General features: G+C 40.2%; 1 protein-coding gene across 1 annotated transcript in view; it reads right to left on the bottom strand.

Annotated features, from left to right (window-relative positions):
• The window catches only part of pigg (phosphatidylinositol glycan anchor biosynthesis class G (EMM blood group)), a 93,522-nt gene extending 74,284 nt beyond the window's left edge, over nucleotides 1-19,238 (bottom strand). Inside the window, exons 1-5 of the mRNA XM_085419619.1 lie at nucleotides 18,832-19,238; nucleotides 18,526-18,731; nucleotides 8,744-8,953; nucleotides 8,086-8,274; nucleotides 2,141-2,279 (exon numbers count right to left, since the gene is read on the bottom strand). Of these exons, the coding sequence (XP_085275745.1) occupies nucleotides 2,141-2,279; nucleotides 8,086-8,274; nucleotides 8,744-8,953; nucleotides 18,526-18,731; nucleotides 18,832-18,985 (898 nt within the window). The 5' untranslated portion in view covers nucleotides 18,986-19,238. The remainder of the gene's footprint in view (nucleotides 1-2,140; nucleotides 2,280-8,085; nucleotides 8,275-8,743; nucleotides 8,954-18,525; nucleotides 18,732-18,831) is intronic.
• Nucleotides 19,239-20,969: the final 1,731 nt, after the last annotated feature.

Below are 20,969 nucleotides of genomic sequence, written 5' to 3'. Positions count from 1 at the left end.
AATTGACTTCTATTCATTTTACATCAAATTAAAACTTTGTGTGTCAGATAATTATTTATTAAAAGCTAGACATTTTAAATGAGAATAAGAAAGAAAAGTATGTCTTTGTGCCCCCTTTTCCCAGTTAATGCCCTATCGGCCCCCCTGGCTAAACTTTGCTAGATCCGCCCCTGCACAGTTACCAGCGTCAGCTACGTAGAAAAAGATCCTCGAGTAGAAAGTAATATTAAATAAATTCTAACAACAGCTTATCAAGCTTAAATGTGCTGCTGTTGTTCAGCCGCTGGTTTCCTCTTTCTGGTGCAAAGTGGGCCAAAAACAAAGACGGACTCGCGACAGAAAAGCCGATCAGCTGATCATTAAACAGTTTCAGATTGAAGTAGCAGCCGGAGAGCGAGAGGCAGTCGCTCGTTAAGCTTAACGCAGGAATGCTTTACAAACATTCAGAGATGGACTTACACACTTGCTTTACTTCTCTCGGGGATAACTTTGTCGGAGATGAAATGCCGGGTTGCTAGCGAAGCTCCAAATGCTATCCAGACCACCACAGGTCCCGCATGCCACAGCCGCTCTATCACGTGATGCATACTGCTCCGACATGCTAACGTTCTGAGGTGAGTTACGGCGTGTTGCAAGTTTTGTGAGGTGCTTTCGTGATATTTAATGGATCGGATTACATTTTTTATTTTTCTCCGATATCCGATCCAGTCATTTAGGTCAGTATCGGACCGATACCGATACGTAATATCGGATCGGTCCATCTCTACTCTGTGCATTACCCTGCTAATGTCAAAACCTCAGATTCCTGGCTGCTGCTACTGTTGAAGTTTTAAACCAGCTCACTCTGGAGAGCCTGTTGTTAATTTCATGAACATGTTTGGGTTGTTCACAGCTCATTTGGATTCTTATTCCAATTCTCTGCAGTCAAAGATATGAAGTACTGAGTAATCAGAATGCATAAATGGTGTGGAATAAGTCATTCAAGCGCCTGTTACCCTCCCTTTAAGCCAACTTTCTTATGATTGGCTGATTTGTAAAGAGAAGGCCTGAGCTTCCGTGGCCAGAATATACCCACTACAAGGTGTTTTACAGAACAAAAAAAACATGTAAACTGAGCATTTAATACAGTCTGAAGTATTTGGCTCACGTGGATTACTTGAACATGTCCTGAGCCATATTTCATATGAACATCCACACACAGTCACAGGTGTTTTAAGTAACTCTGAATGTAGCGTTGTGTTGGTGCCAGACGGGCTGGTTTGAAACTGGTCAGGAACTGCTGATCTGCAGGGTTTTTGCTACACAGCTATCTCTAGGGTTTATAGAGCAGGTACAAAAAATACAAAGAGAAAATGTCCAGTGAGCAGCAGTTCTCGGGGTAAAAATGCTTAGTTGAAGCCAGAGGTCTGAGGTGAATGGCCAGGCTGCTTCAAGCTGATAGGAAGAGAACAGCAACTCAAACACCCACTAGTTACGACCAAGGTATGCAGAAGAGCATCTCTGAACATGTTAAGCCTTGCCTTCCAAATGCAGAAGCAGTAGAAGACCACATCTGTCAGCTGAGAACAGGAAACTGAGGCTACAATTTGCACAGGACCATCAAACCTGAGGAGCAGAAGATTGAGATTCTGAACAGGCAGCTTTTCTTCAATCTCTGCTGCGACATTCAGACGCCAGAGCAAACAACATGAAAGCATGGATCCCTCCTGCCTTGTTTCAATGCTGCTGCTGGTGTAATGGTATGGAGGATATTTTCTTGGCACACTTTGGGTCCCTTTGTGCCAATTGAGCATCATTTAAACATCACAGCCTCCCTGACTATTGTTGCTGACCAGATAATGTGCCATGTCTCAAACTTCAAATCATCTCAAACTATGAAAGTGCAGCATCCATCATTTTGACTATGACAATGAGTTCATCCCACAGTCACCACATCTAAAATCCAACAATACACTGCTGGGATGTGGTGGAACAGGAGATTTGGATCATGGATGTGCAGCAGCAGAATGTCAATATGAACCAAAATAAAGCAGTAAAATGACGTCCAAACTGGTACTATTAAGATGGAACTAAAAAGCGAGTGCATATGACAGAAAATAAGGAAACATTAAAATTAAGCATTAAACAGTAGAACAGTTACCTTTTCTTTTGAAGGCTGGACTTATGAGAACCAAAGGTGTACTGACTTCCGGCTCCGAAGAGCCTCCGTGGCTGCCGGTCTCCGACATGCCGTGGTCTCCACACAACACCAGCAGGTAAGGCAAGGATCCCTCGACTTCCTGAGAGAAGCAAACCTGAAGGTTAATGGCACTGCACTGTAGATGGAAGGCAAACTTTAAAGCTCTGAGATGGGATTTATTCAAGCCTGGAGCTAAATGTGTCTTGTGTCAGCTAACAAAATAAAAACGATACATCAAGTTTGGAAAACAACAATTCGTTAAAATGATGGCTGCTGGGCTAATGGATTACTTCTTCAGATATCTTTTCATTTTATTACGATGGCGAAATTCGACAGCAACATAAAAGGAAGGTATTAAATAATTACTTGTAAAAACAGAAAGCCGTAACAAACACTGAGGCTGTTTCATACCATCTTCAAAAAAAAAAAAAAACACACACAGAAAACAAAAACACACAGAGGGCGAATCGTAAGTCGAGGATGACAGACTGTGATCAAGCTTGGTTTCTTCCTTAAGTAATTCCCTTTCAACTAGACTCACAAGAGTCTTCCATTGACAATGAATTCAACAGGGAAAGCCTTATGAGTCATAGCAGAGGGGCTGGTTTAAAGGCATGACTGTAGATGTTAACAAAACAAAAGCCAGATCCTACCACATATTACCAAAAGACACTTCAGTTCTAATGTTGTATCATACCCACAAACAATATCAAAGGCCATCATTTATTATTTAAGAGTGAAAATTGTAATCCATTAAGCAAGACAACCTGAAAGACAGACAAAGTAATCATTAATGAGGTAGCTGGGATAAACCCTGCCAAGACGAGTTGGATAACACGAGTATCCGAGCAGAGGAGCAGAAAATGCTGCTGTTTTTGTAGATGGAGCTATTGAACGAGAGAACTTTCGGATACTCTCAGACTGTTACATAAAAACATGAAGAATGGTCTGAGCCGAGGCTGCAGGTGGAAAGCCTGCGCTGAACTGTGCCTTTGCGCTTTGCTGAACAATTATATTAGTTACTCAGCACAGCAGCAGCAAAAGACTATCCTCTGCCCCAGATTTTACCTCTTGGATGCTTGTAATAGGATGGCACTGGACACAAGGGACGATGGGGGTAAAGAAAAGAAACTAAAAACCACCTCGCCACACGCTGAGTGAGCCTCTTTTCTGTTTAAGATAAGTCAGAGTTTTCTCCTGGATGAAAGCACGGTGCCGACCTCTTCTGGGAGACGTTTTTTCACACTTCATAACAAACCTTTTTTGGGCCAATACACTGTCCTGAATCAGACACTTGCTCGTGTTCTCCATGAGTAAGCCAGGAGGAAAAACAAAAGCTTCACTTTACTCTGAAATCATGTTTTTTGATCTGGTAAATCAGTGATTCTCAGCCCAGGGGTATTTTAGCTGTTAGGAGGGTGGAAAGGTCAACTAAATAACTCATAGAAGAAAAAGAAATTGTACTTTGATTCCACGTTATGGCAGCCATACATGCCCATTCCTACATATATGTTTAAATGATGATGCATGAGCTGTTTATTTGCTTCTCCATAATTTTCTCTTCCCGTAGTTCTGGTAAACTCTTGTTTTTCTCCAGAACTGTGCAGACTCTTTCAGATGTTTTCTCATAAATCCGTCTTGTTCTTGGGTGTAACCAGTGGATTGCATCTTGTTTCTCTTGACTAGACTCTAACAATGATACAACTACCTCCTCAAGAGTGTTTCTGACCGGGCTATGGAGGTCAAACACAGGAAGCAAAGATCTCGGTTACGCCTAATGAGGTATTATGTCTCATCTGGTCATGAAACTGCTGTCTGTCAACTGTCCGGTTACTTTGAAGGTTTTAAAAAAAGTGAAACTGCATATAAGTAATAAATTCTAAATCCTTAACAGTTTATACATTTTTTTTTGTTAAACCCCTTAAAAAAAAAAATCAATCACGTCTTGATCGACTGTGTTATATCCACTTTACGCTTCACATCCAATTTCAAATCCACTGTTGTGGTGTACAACAACATTGTCTGGCTGTCCAAAAACGTCATGACCTAACTGCTCATACAAAGAGCCATAAAAAGCATTTTGTTTTTAGTCCAACCATAAGAACAGAAAAAAGAAACCCCAGCAGTTAACTGTACATTTCAGATGAAGGAAAGACTGGAGCGATATAGCTCATTAAAACAACAATATTCAAGCGTTTGAACTTAATAAAGATAACTGAAACAGACACATGAAACTATTTCCAGGTATAAATGTTTTTTTCACTTGTCTCCCTGACAGGCCTTAGATCACTTGCTCATTCTGCAGGTCATATTTAAAAAGTTTTATACTTTAAACAGCAAAAGTAGAAACCAACCTGTAAAAATTGAAATATATAGAAGAGAAGATTGAGGCCATGAGCTCTCCATTAACACAAAGGTCTTACTGAGGTCTTTATGACCAGGAGGTCCTGCTTTCCAATCATGTTTTAATGGAGAGTGTTGCGTTAGTCCGTGCTGCAGGTAAAGAATTTCTCTGTCCCTAATTTGCGCTCGGTTAAATAAGCCTCTCGCTTCATTTTGAGGTAGCCTCTGAGGCTACCTCCATCTCGAACCACCGTCCCTTTAAGAGCATCAAGGAGCGGCGGCAGCAAATAACACACAACTTGCGTGTGCAGTGAGACATCCTGATACCTCAGTATCATAAACACCCGGATATATTAGAAGCATGTGCTGATTGAGGAAACGTTGTTTGGTAGGAGCTTCTAAGATATCCTGCTGGACCCCACTGGACTGTGTCTATATTTAGGTCATAGTGCTGCTAAAAGAAAAAAGAACAGGCACAGCTTCCACTAATGTGACTGAAGCAAGACTTTCAAACAGGTTTCATTCAAAGAGCTCACTGGGAGCACATGTGAGGCTGCCCACAGCACAGAGATATCGCCATGAGCCCAGACAGACAGTTTTTAACAAGACAGAATTCAAAACTTTGGGATCTGGTGAAATGTTGAATCAACTTATCCAAAGGAAGGAAATCTTAAAGGGTTACGTGCACTTGGCTTCTGTTCTCTCTGTCATTTCAAATATACCAAAGCAAAGGGAAAGAAGAGGGAGGTTGTAGTCTCATGTAGACATGACTTGACAATCTAAATACAAGCTCCATAGCTGAATGACAGCAAGAAAATGCCCATTAGCAACACACACACGGTGCAAAGACAATATGCATGCACAGCTGCCAGACCATGTGAAAGGAGGGGGGGGAGAACAAAGGCACAAGACCTGCACACTGATCAAAGGCAAAATTAAAGATAACAAAAGCTTAACAGTTTATTAAATCTCTGGTGGTTCCTGCAACAGATAACATAATAAATGCTGGAAACGGTGCAAATTCTCTGTGTAATTAAATGCCTACCTAAAAACTGATAGTGTTAAAAAAAGAATCACTGATAGCATCATATTAATATATTAACCAGTCATTACTTCATATTTGCATATTTTCCTGTCTTTACTTTATTATGACACTAACTAGATTTAAACAACCATAAAAAAAAAAAAAAAGAGTTATTCTATAAATTTATTAGAGACAAACAGATGCTGACAAGCAATAGCTAATTTCAGTTCAGTCTTACGAAGCACATCAGTCCCATTAGCTTCACACAAAAATCTGAAGGCAAAGCACTAAAACAAAATATGGAGAGCAAAATAAAAAATAGAAGTCTGTCCTACATTCACCTCTCTTTAAAATGGCTCAAATTATATTAACAATGAGCAGCAACAGCACTGACAGTCCAATACTCCATCCCTCATCTCTTCCTAAGAAAAATAACAGCCTCTTCTGAAGCTTAATGTTCCATGTTGCTCAGAACCCAACAATGAAACCCTGGACCCAAAACAAAAGACTGAAAGGAGGTAAAATGCAAAGCACATACATGTAAGGTTGCAGAAAATGCAGAGTTGGATCTTTTCGAGGGTTTGCCAAAATGAGCTCCCCCTCATACATTATACACAGTCGTATAAGTTTCTTGGAAGTGGTTCAGGCCTACCTTTCAACTGGGCTTTTCAGGCCACAAAAAACTACCTCAAGTATTCAATAAGGTCTATTGGATTTGTGTAAACATCTTTTGTAGACTCCCTCCTTATTATTTACCTTGAGTCCATCTGTGGCAACTGAAGGCTTGTCAGGGATAGTTAACAGGCAACAACAGAGCTGAAGTACTTTAGTGCTGCTAAATTAATAATTAAATACTTTACCCATGTTTTTTTAGATGTTTTTGAGTGTTGCAGAGACCATTATTTTTGTTATGTTTTGGTTGTTTTTGGAAGAAAGCAACAAGACTCACATTTTATTTGCTTGGCAAACCAATTTCTGAGATTTTACATGTCTATGGGTCATGTATGGCCTAAAGTAGGCTGAAAGGGTTCCACAGGTTTCAAATAAAGAGGAACTATGCAGCTGGGATGCAGTATGCCCATCAAGTTGGGCACAGGTATCGTCATCACACAGCTGCTTTTATTTATGTTCACCCTTAAGACTCTAGTAGCAGCTGCAGTATTTTCCCGAGCAACAGGCGTCACCACTCAGACAACAGTGCAATATCAGCGCTAATATAGGAAAGGAACGAAGTCAAAACCCAATAATTTTAAAGTCTTATCTTTTCAAACTGCTGACCAGGGCTCTCGACTAACTTTTTGCCATGGTTGCACTGGTGTACCTGACTTTTTTTCTTAAGTGCACACAAATTTTTTAACCACATTGCTTAACACCACAGTTTTACATGTTCACTTTTTTTTAAAATTAGAGGACAGGGGACACTTGGGCAGTGCATTTATCGCAGCATATAATGTGTTTTCTGGATACACTGTGCTTGTTCGGCGTTTCCATTCGAAACATATTAGCACCAGTCACAAACACAACGGTCTTTCCACACTCACGGCAGTAAAAGCAGTGCATCATTCTGTCAGCTTTACTGTATCTTAGCCAGGGAAACTGGTCAAGCCACTCGCTTTAAATACACGTTCCCCTTTTAACTTTCAGTGGGCTCTAGCTCGGAGTCGATCGTATGTGGCTCGTTATGTGATGTCGTCTCCGAACCAGTGTTAGACGTAACCTGATGGCTTAGTGTCACAGCACTGGCTATGAATTTCGGGCAGATCAAGCATTAACCTAACGAAAAAGTTATCAATCGTTCTTTTCAGTCCTTTCTCATTACCCACAGCTGCATCTACTTCTGTCGGACGAATCAGAGAGGTCCCGCACTTGACCATCTCTGATTGGTTTAGACCATGATATGCATAATGTGCATCTGTTGCTAACCACACGGAGACTTTCAGAGTTGCAGAGGCTTTTTTTCTTTTCTTTTTTTTTACTCGAACAGCTGAGACCTAGGATTGTTTTTATAGTCGTATCGTTGAGAAATTAGGTTGCATGTGTGACTAAATTGGTTGCACTCTAGAGCCCTGTTGACATATCTCCCTCTGTATAATCTCTGAGGTTCTGTAGTGATGGTAGTAAAAACTGACACGAACGTGTCTGCAACCCAGCAGTCAAGAGGTATACCATCGGCAAAACAGCAGCTAGCAACGGCAGATGTGAGATCAATTTGACATCAGCTTTGTCATCCGGTGCTCTTCCCAAGGTGGAGAATGTTGACTATGACAAAGTCTTGGAGGTATTCTCCTGAATTCTAAAGATGTTGTCAGTTCCTGACTACCTTTGTTTCATTTGGAATCCATGCATCTCTCTAAAGACTCGGGTTGAGACTAGTTGGTAAATATTGCTAGTTAGCTACAATTAGGGGCCTTGGGATAAAAATAATGAGGTCTCATAAAAGAAAGCTTACATTCTAACCCAACAGAAACAAAAAGGAATTCTTCTATAACACAGAATGCAAATGATGCACATAAGAGTAGAAGTTAAGAAAATTAATTACCTTTGAAATGAGAGCACTATGGATCTTCTTCAGGATGTCGTCCATCTCCATCAGTTTGGGTTGGATGAGTGAGCTATACGGTCCACTCATATGACCAATGTGGTCCAGGCCTAGGTAGTGGAGGATTAAAATGTCCCAGTCATCTCTCTTTAAGGTGCTGTCCAAGTGACGGGTTACATTGTTGTCAACCTGGAAAGAAGGTGACGCACGTCTTTAGATACAAGATTTGTCATATTTAATTTAGGCTTGTTTTATTCAAAATTCATCTCCATACCAAGACTATCCTCATTAAATCTGAGCTAAGAGGAAATTTACCCAAACCTGTGGTACCCTTGATAAGTAAACATCCCTCCTATCAGGTAATGAGCTCAGAACCACCAAAATCCTACTATAAACAAGAACAGATTGCAAACAGTCCCACAGAAAATTGCCGCTAAGGCATATGGAGCTATTAGATGAGCAGTTTTGATGTGATGCTGGCTGATCAGCTGCCTTTATCCCTTGTATGACTTGGATCATTTTTATGTATCATTTCTAAAATTCATGTACCACATCAGCAACCAGGTGCTCTCATTCTTTTTTTTTTTTTTTCATATTAGCAGAAAATTACATTACATGACTTTTACAAGCAAACCCCAACGGCTCAACTCACACATACCTCAGTGTAGTCAGACACGAAAAAGGAAGTTGTGCCATCATATTCCATGAAGTGTTTTGGGAAAAGGCGCACCCAGGTGTCATCCCCGTAGAATACTATCCTCTTCCCTGCAGTTTTGGCTTGCCAAATGAGGTTGTCTTCCAACAGTGCAGGAGAATTTAGGTTCATTACCACATCAATGAAGCCTGGGATACTGCCAGTGGTAAGAGCCTGGGGAGGAATATGTTTTTGTCATTGTCCTTTGAACAATAATTGTCTTTTAATGGTGTTATACAACCTTACAGTTTCATCATATTAACCCCACTAATTAGGATTTGTGCTGCAGTACAGGGATTGGTTAAAAAATGTATACATTCATTAATTTATTTTATTATTAAAGGTAAAAAAAAACAAACAGTCAAATTTAAATGGCTACTACACTGATCTAACATTAGAAATTAAACCAATTCCCACATCACCAAACCAATCTTGCTACCACAAATGGAAAGTGAAAGCTGAATCAGGTAGACACATGATATTTATGAAGTATAGTTTCTACCGATTTCATCATGGAATCTGAAATAAAACAACATCGGCCTCCATTTGACTGACAACTATAACACAGCCTATTTTGGAAGCCAGGAAAAAGCTTGGTGCATCGTCGAGGGGGAAAGTACAAAGGCCTTGTCTTTATGCAGCGAAGTAGACAAGAGATTGTAGATGATGGCAGGAGACATTGTTATTTAACACCCCCCCTCCATGTGCTGCCTGGAGCACTGCTCTGGATCCTCGGGGACACTCAAAAATCCAGACTAAAATGAGTAGTGACCAGGATTTGTTATATGAGAAAAGCAAGACGGAGCTGTCAAGGGGTCCAGGGCCAGAAAATTCCCTGTCATCTATTCATCTATATCGTCCCTTATTGTGTTTATGTATTCATCTGATCAACCCTGATCAGATGAGTCCACATCTGGGTATTTTGTTCAGTGTTTTTAGGGGGTTTTTTTTGCTTACAAGACATTTTCAGCAATTTATGCTATATCACCGTATAGGTGCCACTTCTCTATCGCAATTCTATGGCTTCTACACAGGAAAAAAAACCAAAGATGTCACACTTCAAAAAATGGGGGTAGAAATGAAGTATCATGCATCAATGTCACAAGATTCAAGCTTTTCTTTATTTTCAATCACGTTTTGAATACTAACGCCAAATGTGAATTTCTATGCCAATGCTGAGGTTTAGACTAATAATTTGGTATTTCATGATTTTTTTTTCTGTTAGCATATTCTATATTTTATTTTGTTCATCTTCATTAATAACCACAACACTCCTGGTTTAAAACCTATTTCATTATTCTTTAACATTCATTCAGTGCAAAATTGCATTCGAAACAACTGTGCAAAAGTCTTGAAAACCCCCTTATTTCTTAATATTGCAGTAGTGCAATGTTTCTATTGAAAGATTTGCAAACATACATGGACACACAGTATATAAGGCAAAAACAAAATCTGAGAAATACTAACCAGGCTGAAAATCCATATTTGGTTATGCCCACCTTTATTCTTCAACAAAGTCTAAACTCTCTTACTGAGCTTTCTGGCTAAAAGTAGTCTTCAGGAATAGTTCTCCAGGCTTCTCGAGGGACATTGAAAGCTCTTCTTTGGATCTTGGCTGGGGAGGCCAATCCTTGACTGTGTGTTTTTCTATCCAGGTATACTTGGATACACACTGACAGTGAGCTGGGATTTTGTCATGATGAAAAATTAAGCTGTTGCCAATCGGACACTTTCCAGATGGTATTGCATGGTGGATCAAAATCTGACCAGACTTTCCTGCATTAATAATTCAGAATTAAAATAAGCGAAATTCACCAACATCCCCAGCACTACTGGTTAAAAGGCAGCTCCAAACCATGACAGAGCCTCCACTGTGTTCTATAGATGCTGTACTGTTTTAGATTATAATGACAATTTTGAAACAAAATTTTCACAACTGGGTTCATCACTCCATCAGTCCCATTGCCACCAATTTTCACACCAGTTCTTAAGTAATTTCCCTTCCTTACGAATGACTTCTTGACCGACAACCTTCCACTGAGACCATTTCTGATGAGGCTTCAATGCACAGGTGACAGATCAAGTGAAGGGCCAGATGAATCTCTCAGTTTCTGTGTCGGGTCTTTGCTGGAGTTTTTCATATTACTTAAACAGCATTTGATAGTCATGTCGTTGAGCAGCTTTACAAACAAAAGATTCTTCTGAAAATTGTCAGGGATAGGGACTTGACTAAAAATGAGTGAACAGCAGCCACAGTCCCCCCAAGAAAACCATCAAAACTTTGAAAGACCTTAAAAAAGACAAGAACTACTACTCAATGCAACCTTTAAAAGATTACAAGGAATTCTGGAGCCTTGGAAGCAAAATACAAAGAAGTCACAGTGGTTTACGCCTTTTGCACATCCTTGTAAATAACAGCCACTAATGCATACCAATATCTTTTATGTGTTTTTTAAGAGAAATAATATTCTTCTTAAAATATTTGTGTCTCCCTATTTAAAAATGACAAACTAATACACAAACTCTGGTACAAAGTAACCCACTAACAGCAGAAGCCTCTCAGTTGTTTCTGTTTATTCACAGGTGTAACAATTCCGAAACCCATCCTCTGAGCTCTGTTCCTGAGCTCAATTATTCACAACTTCCTTCCTTGCGATTGTTTTGCCTCTGCCAGCGCAGGTGCTTGTTTCGGGGAGAGATGGATGCTTTCTGCTTCAAAAGCAGGCGTCTCTTTCAGTTTGTTCGCTCTCAGGAAGGTCCCAAGTCTATTAATAGAGACAGCCTGACTAATGAAAACAGTGCCTTGGACATAAAAAAGGGCAAAAATGATAACACTGTTTGCAAGAACAAATGAAGGGACACAAAAGCATCTAGACGATTGCACAAGAAAGATCCGTTTGAAAGCTGTGCAGAAAAGTTCAGCTTAATTAGGCTACATCTTAAAATCCTTCTTGATGCCAAAACGGCATCGAGAAGCTGCCCGAATGAATCAGTGATTCATCAACGTACTAATTACTGTCCCACAGTATGTGTCTAGGCTTGCGATGCTACTGCGTAAATGTCAAATACAATATCAGTGGGGTATAGAGACACTCTCTGGCATAGTGATGAAAACTTGTCAAGGTGCCAAAATGCAGACGGAAGGGGGCTGCGATTCTGAGTCCTCGAGCCTGGAAGAAGATTTTTCAGTTTAATCCTCAGTGCTTACTTTCTCTTGACTCGTGAAAGGAACACTTTCTACCATTAACCTGAAAATATCCAGAATTTCTCAGGCCTTATGACCAGATAATACATATGGAGTTTTAAAACAAAAGCAAAAACTATCATGCCTTGCTGTGTTCTTACTATCCCGGGAGATACCAGCCTTTGAAACACCCACAGCTGCTATGATTAACTGAATTCACTGTCCAAGTCCGGCATCTCAGTAATGTCCACTGACTGCTGTGCCAGTGGGAGCGTGGGGTTCTACCGGCCACATGTGAATGCAGGACTGGGGAGGGAAACTAATTTTCTCTGCTTGCCATGGTAAGAATGAGTAACTAAACTGGGGATCATCAAATTTTGTAAAAATGACCCCCATGGGGGGTTTTCCTTCGTAATAACAGTTTGTTTCCCACAAATAAAACACAACACACAAAAGAAAGAAGACTATAAAGCCTCACTGTGCACCAGACTTGAAGTCAACCATGCAATATATCTCCATGGAGATATACTGTTATATTATTAGAAACTGTGGAGGTAGTCGTGTGTAAATTAATAGCTGTGACACGGAGAGATTATGATTTAGGTTAGTTGGCTGTGTCATAGCAGTTAATTGGGTGCAATGCAGTGATAGTGGGCAGTAATAGGCAGTTGGTCTGTAATGCCACCTACTGGTGTGTCATCAAGCCTCGACGATGCAACAGAGCACTTTTTGTTTGGACAGCAGAACTTCTGAATCACTTCAAGGTTAAACTGACCAGCAAACAAATCTACGCGTGCCTCTGGGCCCTGATGACTACATGCCTGTTTTTGTGTGACGCACCGGCTGCAGGGTGACAGCAGATGCCACTACACTAGGCCGTGTTTTTATAGTTTTCTATCGGCTCCTCAATGAAAAAGCCCAGTTTGAAAGGTAGATGCCAATCATGCAGGATGTAATTGTGGAGAGGTGTGTTGAAAAATGAAGCCACTACATTAAGCTCAAAATGCAAGGTGAGTTACCTTGAATCTAGAGTTACAGCCAAGCTCTCTAAAAAGTGATTAAGTGGCCCTTCTGCAGGACTGCAGATGAACCACAAATCAAACTTGCATGTTTCTGGGCAGCCGAAGGACGTGCCATCTTGAATTTTCCCGTCTCCTCCGTGTCCATACTACACACCTCTGCTGCAACGTAAACCCTTCACACACGCGCTTCTAAATCTAAATTTAAAATTTACTCTTATTGATCTCCTGCTACAGCCGCCTGCTCCACCCCCTCTCTGGTCCTGTCAAGAAATCTTTTTTTAAAAGGTTCAAATCTGGGACTGTTTTTTTAAGCTGTCTTTTCTTTCCATCGCTACCGCTTCCTTCTCTAAATCCGGGGATTATGGTGAAACATCTGTCTCCCTGCAAGTCCACCTCAATCTCGCTCCACTCTATCCTGTCAGCCTTCCTCCACATCACCAATGACATGCTCCATAACATCATAACCGGCTTGTTTTTTTTCGGGGTGTTTGTTCTCCTTTCTCTCACACATTTACAGAAAGTTTACTTTTTTCTGTTTAATTCACTTCTACCTCTAAGTATATTTTTACTTAGCAGATGTAATTGGCAACAGAGACATAGAGTAAAAAGCATTCAAAACACCAACATCAATCATTCAATTAACAGAAAAACCCAGGACTTCATTAGTTTAGTCATCTGCACTTCCCTTTTGCCAAGAAAATCTATCCACCTGACAGGTGTAGTGTATCAAGATGCTGAATTAATAGCGTGGTTGCTGCACAGCTGTGTCTTCAGACGGTAATAATAAAGGTCGCTCTACATTTTGCAGTGTTATCACAGGGCACAGGGCCACAGATGATGCTGGTTTAGACGGAGGGTGCAGTTGGGATGCTGATTGCAGGAAAATGTGCAGATTTGTCAGCTTAATGTTTATTTCACAACCATAACCATGTAACCAAAGCAGCCCAGGACTGCCACATCCAGCTTCTTCCCCAGCAGAAGCTGGAAGTGGCGGTCCAGCTAACGGGACAGCTTTTTTGCACAATTAGAGAATTTCCTGCAAAACTCTCAGAAACTGCTAGTCTGAATGCTCATGGTCCTCACCAGTGATCACCTTTGACGGCAGCTATCATGTTAGGGAAGTGTTCGCTTCAAAGATGAATCCCCGGGGTGGGGGGTAGGGTGGGGTCATGTACTATCACTTAAAGTTGTAGCAGGATGATGTTCAACCCCACAGTACAAAGATCTGTACACAACCCTTTTGAAGTTGAATCCCAGTCCTTATATGGCCTGCCTACTCACTGCACATGACCCCCTTTGAGCACATTTGGGACACTTTTCAATGGGCATGTACAACAGCCTGTGCAACATCCTGTAAATTAAACTTCAGAAAGACAAGAGGAGTGGGCCAATATTCCACAGACTACAGCCTTGAAAGGATTGTCAAGGACCGGCCATAAGTACTCAAGAACGTACAGACTGTGGACTGAGTTCTTAAGTACTTAAGAGAACTAGTCAAAATTTTGAACTTTATATGAATGGACTGAGTCTGGTGACATTCAGTGCCAACATGCACAGATGTCTTCAGGAAAGGGGCTACAACTGCCACATTCCTAGGGTCAAACCACTCAATTAACAGAAAAGTACTCCATGACTTCATTAGTTTAGTCATCTAGTCTACAACGTCAGAAGTATCTTACCTAGGCTAAGAAGCCACTTCTGACTTGACTTCTTCTAAGAAGAAAAAAACCGGAGTGCTGTTCAGTGGTCCAAAGTGCTCTTTCAGATAAAAGCAAATGTTGCATTCATTTGGAAATCAAGGTGTTCAAGTCGGAAAGAAGAGCGCAGAATCCATGATCTTTGAAGTCCAGTGGAAACTTGTGCAGTCTTTGATGATTTGGGATGACATGTCCTCTGCTGGTGTTGGTGGTGGTTAGTCCACTGTGTTTTATCAAGTCCAAAGTCAGCACAGTCACCTACCAGGAGATTGTGGAGCACTTCATGCTTCAGTCTGATTTCTTCTTAGCATCTGACCAAACAGTTTGCCGAATAGATTATTACTGAGCTTGACGGGCAAACCAATTCATCTGACCTGAAGCCCACGGAGAATCCATGGAGTACTGTAAAGTAGGAGATGAGAAACACCCGACCCCGAAATACAGACGAGCTGAAGACTTTTATCAAAGCAACCTGTGCTTCAGTAACACCTCAGCCTCCACGTCATAACACACCTATGCAATAATTTGTGTTAACGGAGGCCCAACCAGTGTTGAGTGTATAAACAAACTTGCTTGGGCATTTCTTTATTATATATCATTCATTGATTACTAAATTGATTACAATACTAAAATAATCTGAGATAATGAATTCCTGATTTTAATGAGCTATAAGCCACAATCATCAAAGTCAAAACAAAAGAAGGATTGAAGTATTTCACTTTATGTTTAATAAATACAGAACATGTAAATGTTGACTTAAAAAAAAACAAAAAAACTCTTTCTCTACCCTCCATTCTCCATGCTGGTATCCCACTAGAGTTACTTTTTTGTGCCTCAACCTCTCATCCTGTTCACTGCCTAACCAACACATGCTCTCTGTCACCCTCAATAACCTGAAGATTGCCGAGTCAGCACTCTCATGCCTCCCGTGCCAGACGCTACAGAGGAGAACTGTGTCCATACCGTGAACCTTCAGCAGCACGTTTCTCCAGGTCTGAGTTTGTATTGCAATCCCCGTCCGTTAAAACAACTCGATGCTGTCAGCACATCCTCGATCCTCCCACCGCAGAGCGCTTCCTCTAAGGCACAGGCTCTGCTTTTAGTTTTGCCCTCTGACACTCAGGCACACATATTCTGCTTCACCTGACAATTTCCGTTAGATGGCTTCCCCCAAGCTCAGCACTACCCGACACCCATGGACAAAAGAGGGCTGCTCTTTTCCCCCGAAAATCATTCCCTTTGCAAAATCTCTTCAACACCACTGACAACAGAGCCTGACTGAAATATCAAACTGTCAACTGCGGCCTATCACAAACATACAGGTAAAGGTTTTTATGTTGTCCATTTTGCACCAATATAAACACCTTTTATACGATTGCAGATTTTGAAATGGTTAGTCCGTGACACAGCTCCCGTTTGCAGCACATGTAGTACCGATCACAGACGAGAAGGGGCGATTTACTAATAAACAATGACTCCATCTCTCTTTTGTAACTGTATATATAATGCTATTGGCTGATGATATCAATATCAGATACATTCCCTAAAAAGTATCAGCAAGGGCTCCAGGCAGGCTTTAATTGGTGGTGTGCTCTCTGTCTGCCTGCGATGTTAACGTGTTACAGCACAGCAGACTGTCATGAAAGGTGCACATGACATGACTCCAACTCCCTCCTGGCTCCGCTCCCAAAATACTCTCGGCAACATGACACATCATCCAAATGTGACAACACACCATGTTTTCACGCTTTCAGCCATCTAACCCTATTTTCAGATACGGGCTGAAAACTTAGAGCTTAATTCAAAATGTTCATCACAGGTTCTTTTTACAAGCTTTTCTGGGCTCACAGAAGCACTGCCATTTCTAGCTTAAACACCTCTGATCAGGGACTGAATGATTTAAATCCTTCTCAATACAAGTCAAAATTACAGTCCTGGTCTTCATCAGTTTCACGTTTGTCTACAATCAAATTATCAAGAATCTGCAATTGCACAATGTATATATCGTTGTATTACCAGATCTTTGCACACCTCAATCACACAACTCTTTTAAACTGCCCTAAATCAGGTTGGCACCAGAATCAACCTTCTCAAGACGTTCATCCATATCGAAAACACTGATTAAGATCCTTTTGGGTGAAGATTTGGAGCTTTTCTTCATCTCCACCCCAATCACTGGTGGTGTACCTCAGGAGTCATCTTTAGGAGCTTTTTTGTTTATTTATATGTTCACTTTAGGCAAAATTTTTCATGAGCACAAAATCTCATTTCACTGTTATGCTAACATAAAACAAATATATCTAACTTTTAATCATTAGTAGTCAACCCGCATAAGTTCCATCCTTAGCTGTCTCCAGGAATCTCTTCTGAGTGAAGACAAATAAGACAGAAGTTAAAAACATAGCGCTAAGTTGTTTTTTTGTTTTTTCAAGCTGATGGAATTTCCCTAACTTAAGTCCATTCACTCTCTTAAGGATATGAATACCAAAAGTGAATACGCACAAATCTGTGCGTAAATCATGCGTACGAGCATTTCACACACAAATCCATCATTTATCAACATTTTCATACCTGAATTTGTTCAAACTTTAGGAACAAATCGGAATCCTGTGTACAAACAAATGAAAGCCTGGCTTCCTTAGGAATTTAAACACTTTAAAGTCTTTAAAATGAATACTACTGCCACTACTACTACTAATAATAAAAATAATAACTTTTATTATTGCATTTTGGTTATTATTTATAGTTTCCTATAACAACATGAACCAGAAAATATACCGAATTACAATAAAATATTTTTTTAAGAAAAAACAAAATACTAAATGGAAAGGTGCAGGTGCACCTTTTTGATTTAAATATATTCCATTATCAGGTATCTTATCATATATTAAATGTTCTTATCTTTCATTAAAAAGGACTTCTATCATTGCTAGATGTCACACACTGTAGAATTTCTTGGCACTATTCCATGGATGCTGGAGATCTGAATTTTTTTCTCTATCATTGCAGTGATTTTCTCACCTGAGCTCTTATATATTGCCAAACAATTGTTTCACAATCAGTGATATTGCTCAATCAAATGCTCTCCATCCACCGAATTTATCAGAAAGATTTGAAGACATTTATGTTTTTTATGGTTTTTGCTCGCTTCCAATCGTCTAGCTATTTTCTTTTAAACAAGACTTATACTTTCCACAAGCATTTTAAAGTGTTATATTTTATTCTTCCTCCATGCTGTTTTGTTATGTTTCCTGTCTTGATTTCTCACACTTTTTTAACTGTCTGTTCATTTTGGATGTTTCTAAATGTACTAATGACTCTTTTAACACATTAAAAAAAAATACACGTCCAATTTTCTCATTAGTGTGAATCAACAGATTTCTATAAAACACCAAAACAGATGAGATTTAGTTGTTTAAATCTGCATTTGAGTTGCAAAGCGGACAAAATGGACAGTAAACTGAGCATTAACACTGAGCCTGGGTTTCATGCCTGTAATGGAAAATATTACACGCCTTCAGCACCATAAAGAGAGCAGAGAAGTTAGTGTGTATTTAAAGGAATACCACATTACAGGGTTAGGTATTAACAACAGAATATTCCTGGCATCATCCGTTTCAAGTTTTCACTACATAATAAAGTGCTAATGTAGAGTTTCAGAGATGCAGATTTATGTGTGGAGTTGGAAAGGATTTGAGAAATGCTGATAGTTTGGATCCAAGTGGTTGACTCACTACAGCAAACACTAATCCAGAATTCTAACAGACACACGCCATGATGAGAGACAGTGGACAGATTTGATGGGCGAGTTCTCATTTCAACATCATGCTAGTGGCATCCTACCTTGATCCTGGGCATAGTGACTGTAGGTGGTCTCGCCTTGGCCACAAAGCTGTGTGATGAGCCTCTTTCCACCACGTGCCTTGTGTAGGGCATATACATACGACCATTGGGTCCAAACACAAAGTCCTCTCGGAGGGCATCCACTAACATAATAACCACCCTTTTAAACAGGGGCTGCGGGAGGCGAGATGAATTAGGAGCGCTTCCTGTGAGGTTAGAAGAAAGCTTATGAGTTTTAACAGATTTATGTCAACAGTACAGGCCGAGGAGAGGAGTGTGAGCAGATGTGGATGAGGCTGGACTCACCTGTCAGCGGCTCGGCTGGCAGATCTGACAGCTTGCTCTTGGATGAGAAAGAAGACTTGACAGGTACGGGGAAAAATCCCCGCAGGAAAAGGGCAATGCCAATCCCTTCGAATATTAAAATAAAGGAGGCAAAAACAGACGAGCGGACCTTCATGGTTTGGCCGACGGACACTTTAGGAAGTTAGGCTACAGAGATGACTTGCTAGCTAGCAACCAATATAACGCTTTCTACTCTGTTTAATTAAATTAAAAAGAGCAGTAAAAGTCATGGTATCCCATTTCAGGTGGAAGCGCTGTGAATCAAAATATTATAAAGCTACGTGTCAATGAGTTGCGTGGTGTATATGTGGGCGTAATTCACAATATACACACTACCAGCGGTTAGCACTGTGTTCATTCATAGCTGCTTCCGCATTGATAGCACGAAACTACGGGTGGGACTTAGAGCCAAACAACACCAAATCGCGTTTCCTACGACGCATGCTTGTCAGAGTGACACTGTTATTGCAAGGTATTAACCTTACAATATAAAGCACCCCGAGGCAACTGCTGATGTGTTTTGGTACTTTAAAATTGAATTGAATATTACAGTGTTATACACACGCACACACACACATTATATATATTTATGACTTTCTGTTTAATTATAAGGAAAGTTTTCCATCTGAATGTTTGCAATTCTACTGCTGTTTTCAGTACCTTCCATCTCAACAGCAGAAGCAGTTGAAAGCTCTTACTTGTCTGACAGCCACATAAAAACTGCCTGTTGGAAACCTATGGCCATTCATTCCCTACGTTGCTGATTAATGGCCTCATTAGTCATCCGTCAGAGTCGTATGTGCTCTCCCTGCTATGCTGACAAAATGTGAAGGAAAAACAGGCCTATAATCTGTAATAGTCCACACAGATTAATAAGAAGTGTTCCTCTCCTGAATCCACTACACACGCTGAAGTACACTTTGTGAGCGTTTGTCCTCCTCCTCTTTACTGCAGCAAAATGCCAGCTGGTCCCTGAATTAGATTTGCTTACATTGCCTAAGTACAAAGGACAGCACTTAGAGGCAATGACATACTTTCATCAGGCAAATGAACTGCTGGGGACAGTGTTGAATTTTTTTTGCACAATTTAAATGTGACACTGATGTGGTCTGACGCTGATGAAGCCTGACTGGACATTAGCTGGGGATGAAATTAACTTCCACCTCGTGGTGTGCTTGAGCTCCTGCTGCCATCTACTGGAAAAACAGAATATACAACAATGAATGATTTAGTTTTCCCCTAGAAACGCAGCATGAATGATGCAGAATATAAATTGTACTTTTCTTTCATGTGAAAAGGTCTAAAAAACAACAAATAAAGATGTAGTAAGTATGAAGGACTAGGTTCTAAATAATATTGATAGGACTATGGGATAAGTTTAAAGTGCAGGTTGTTTTCCTAAACAAAGATGGTTTGATTTGAGTTATGCATGTAGTATTGAAGCACTGTTAACTGATGAAAATGTCCAATCAGGCTTCAGCAGCGTCAGACCACATCAGTATAATTGTTCATAGTACATCTGTATATCTGCCCGTCTGTACAGCAAACTGTATTTCATTACCCATATTTATACATGTGTAATGACAATAAAGGTGAATCCTAATCCTAACACATCTGATGTGTTTTGTAAAGTTGTTAAATGTGATTTCATGATTGGGGACGATCCCCTGATTAGTTGTTTTCTCCAACAAAAGCTTAGAAACAGTGAAGGTGGTTAAAGTCACTGATGTTTATTACCAATAAAATTTGTGAAAACTAGTACTTATCTAGTTATACCAGAAAATATTGTCAAATTGAGTCATTGCCTTTTTGGAAAAGATGTCATTCCAGAAGTATTAGTGATCCCAACTATCAAAGCATTTTCATGGTCACGTAAAAGTGTCTTCTAGGACTACAATAGGACAGTGGCTGTCGGCGTTTACTACCAACTAAAGCCAAACAGCCAGCGAAAGCAGTCTGATAGTTTCTAGTCTGAGAAGTTCCACATTAAGATAATGAAGGATGGAAATGGCATCTATATGTTTTTTTCTTTAAAACGACTGACAGTATTAGTGCCTCCCTAGATACTGTGTGATACTTGGGAAAAAATAAAACAAAAA

The sequence above is a fragment of the Rhamphochromis longiceps genome, linkage group LG2 (genome assembly GCF_057381845.1).
Source record: "Rhamphochromis longiceps isolate RC_006_pf linkage group LG2, R_longiceps_female_GT1.1, whole genome shotgun sequence".
NCBI classification, from domain to species: domain Eukaryota; kingdom Metazoa; phylum Chordata; class Actinopteri; order Cichliformes; family Cichlidae; genus Rhamphochromis; species Rhamphochromis longiceps.
The sequence above is the reverse complement of the archived record's forward strand: the minus strand, read 5'-3'. Positions and strand labels throughout refer to the sequence as shown.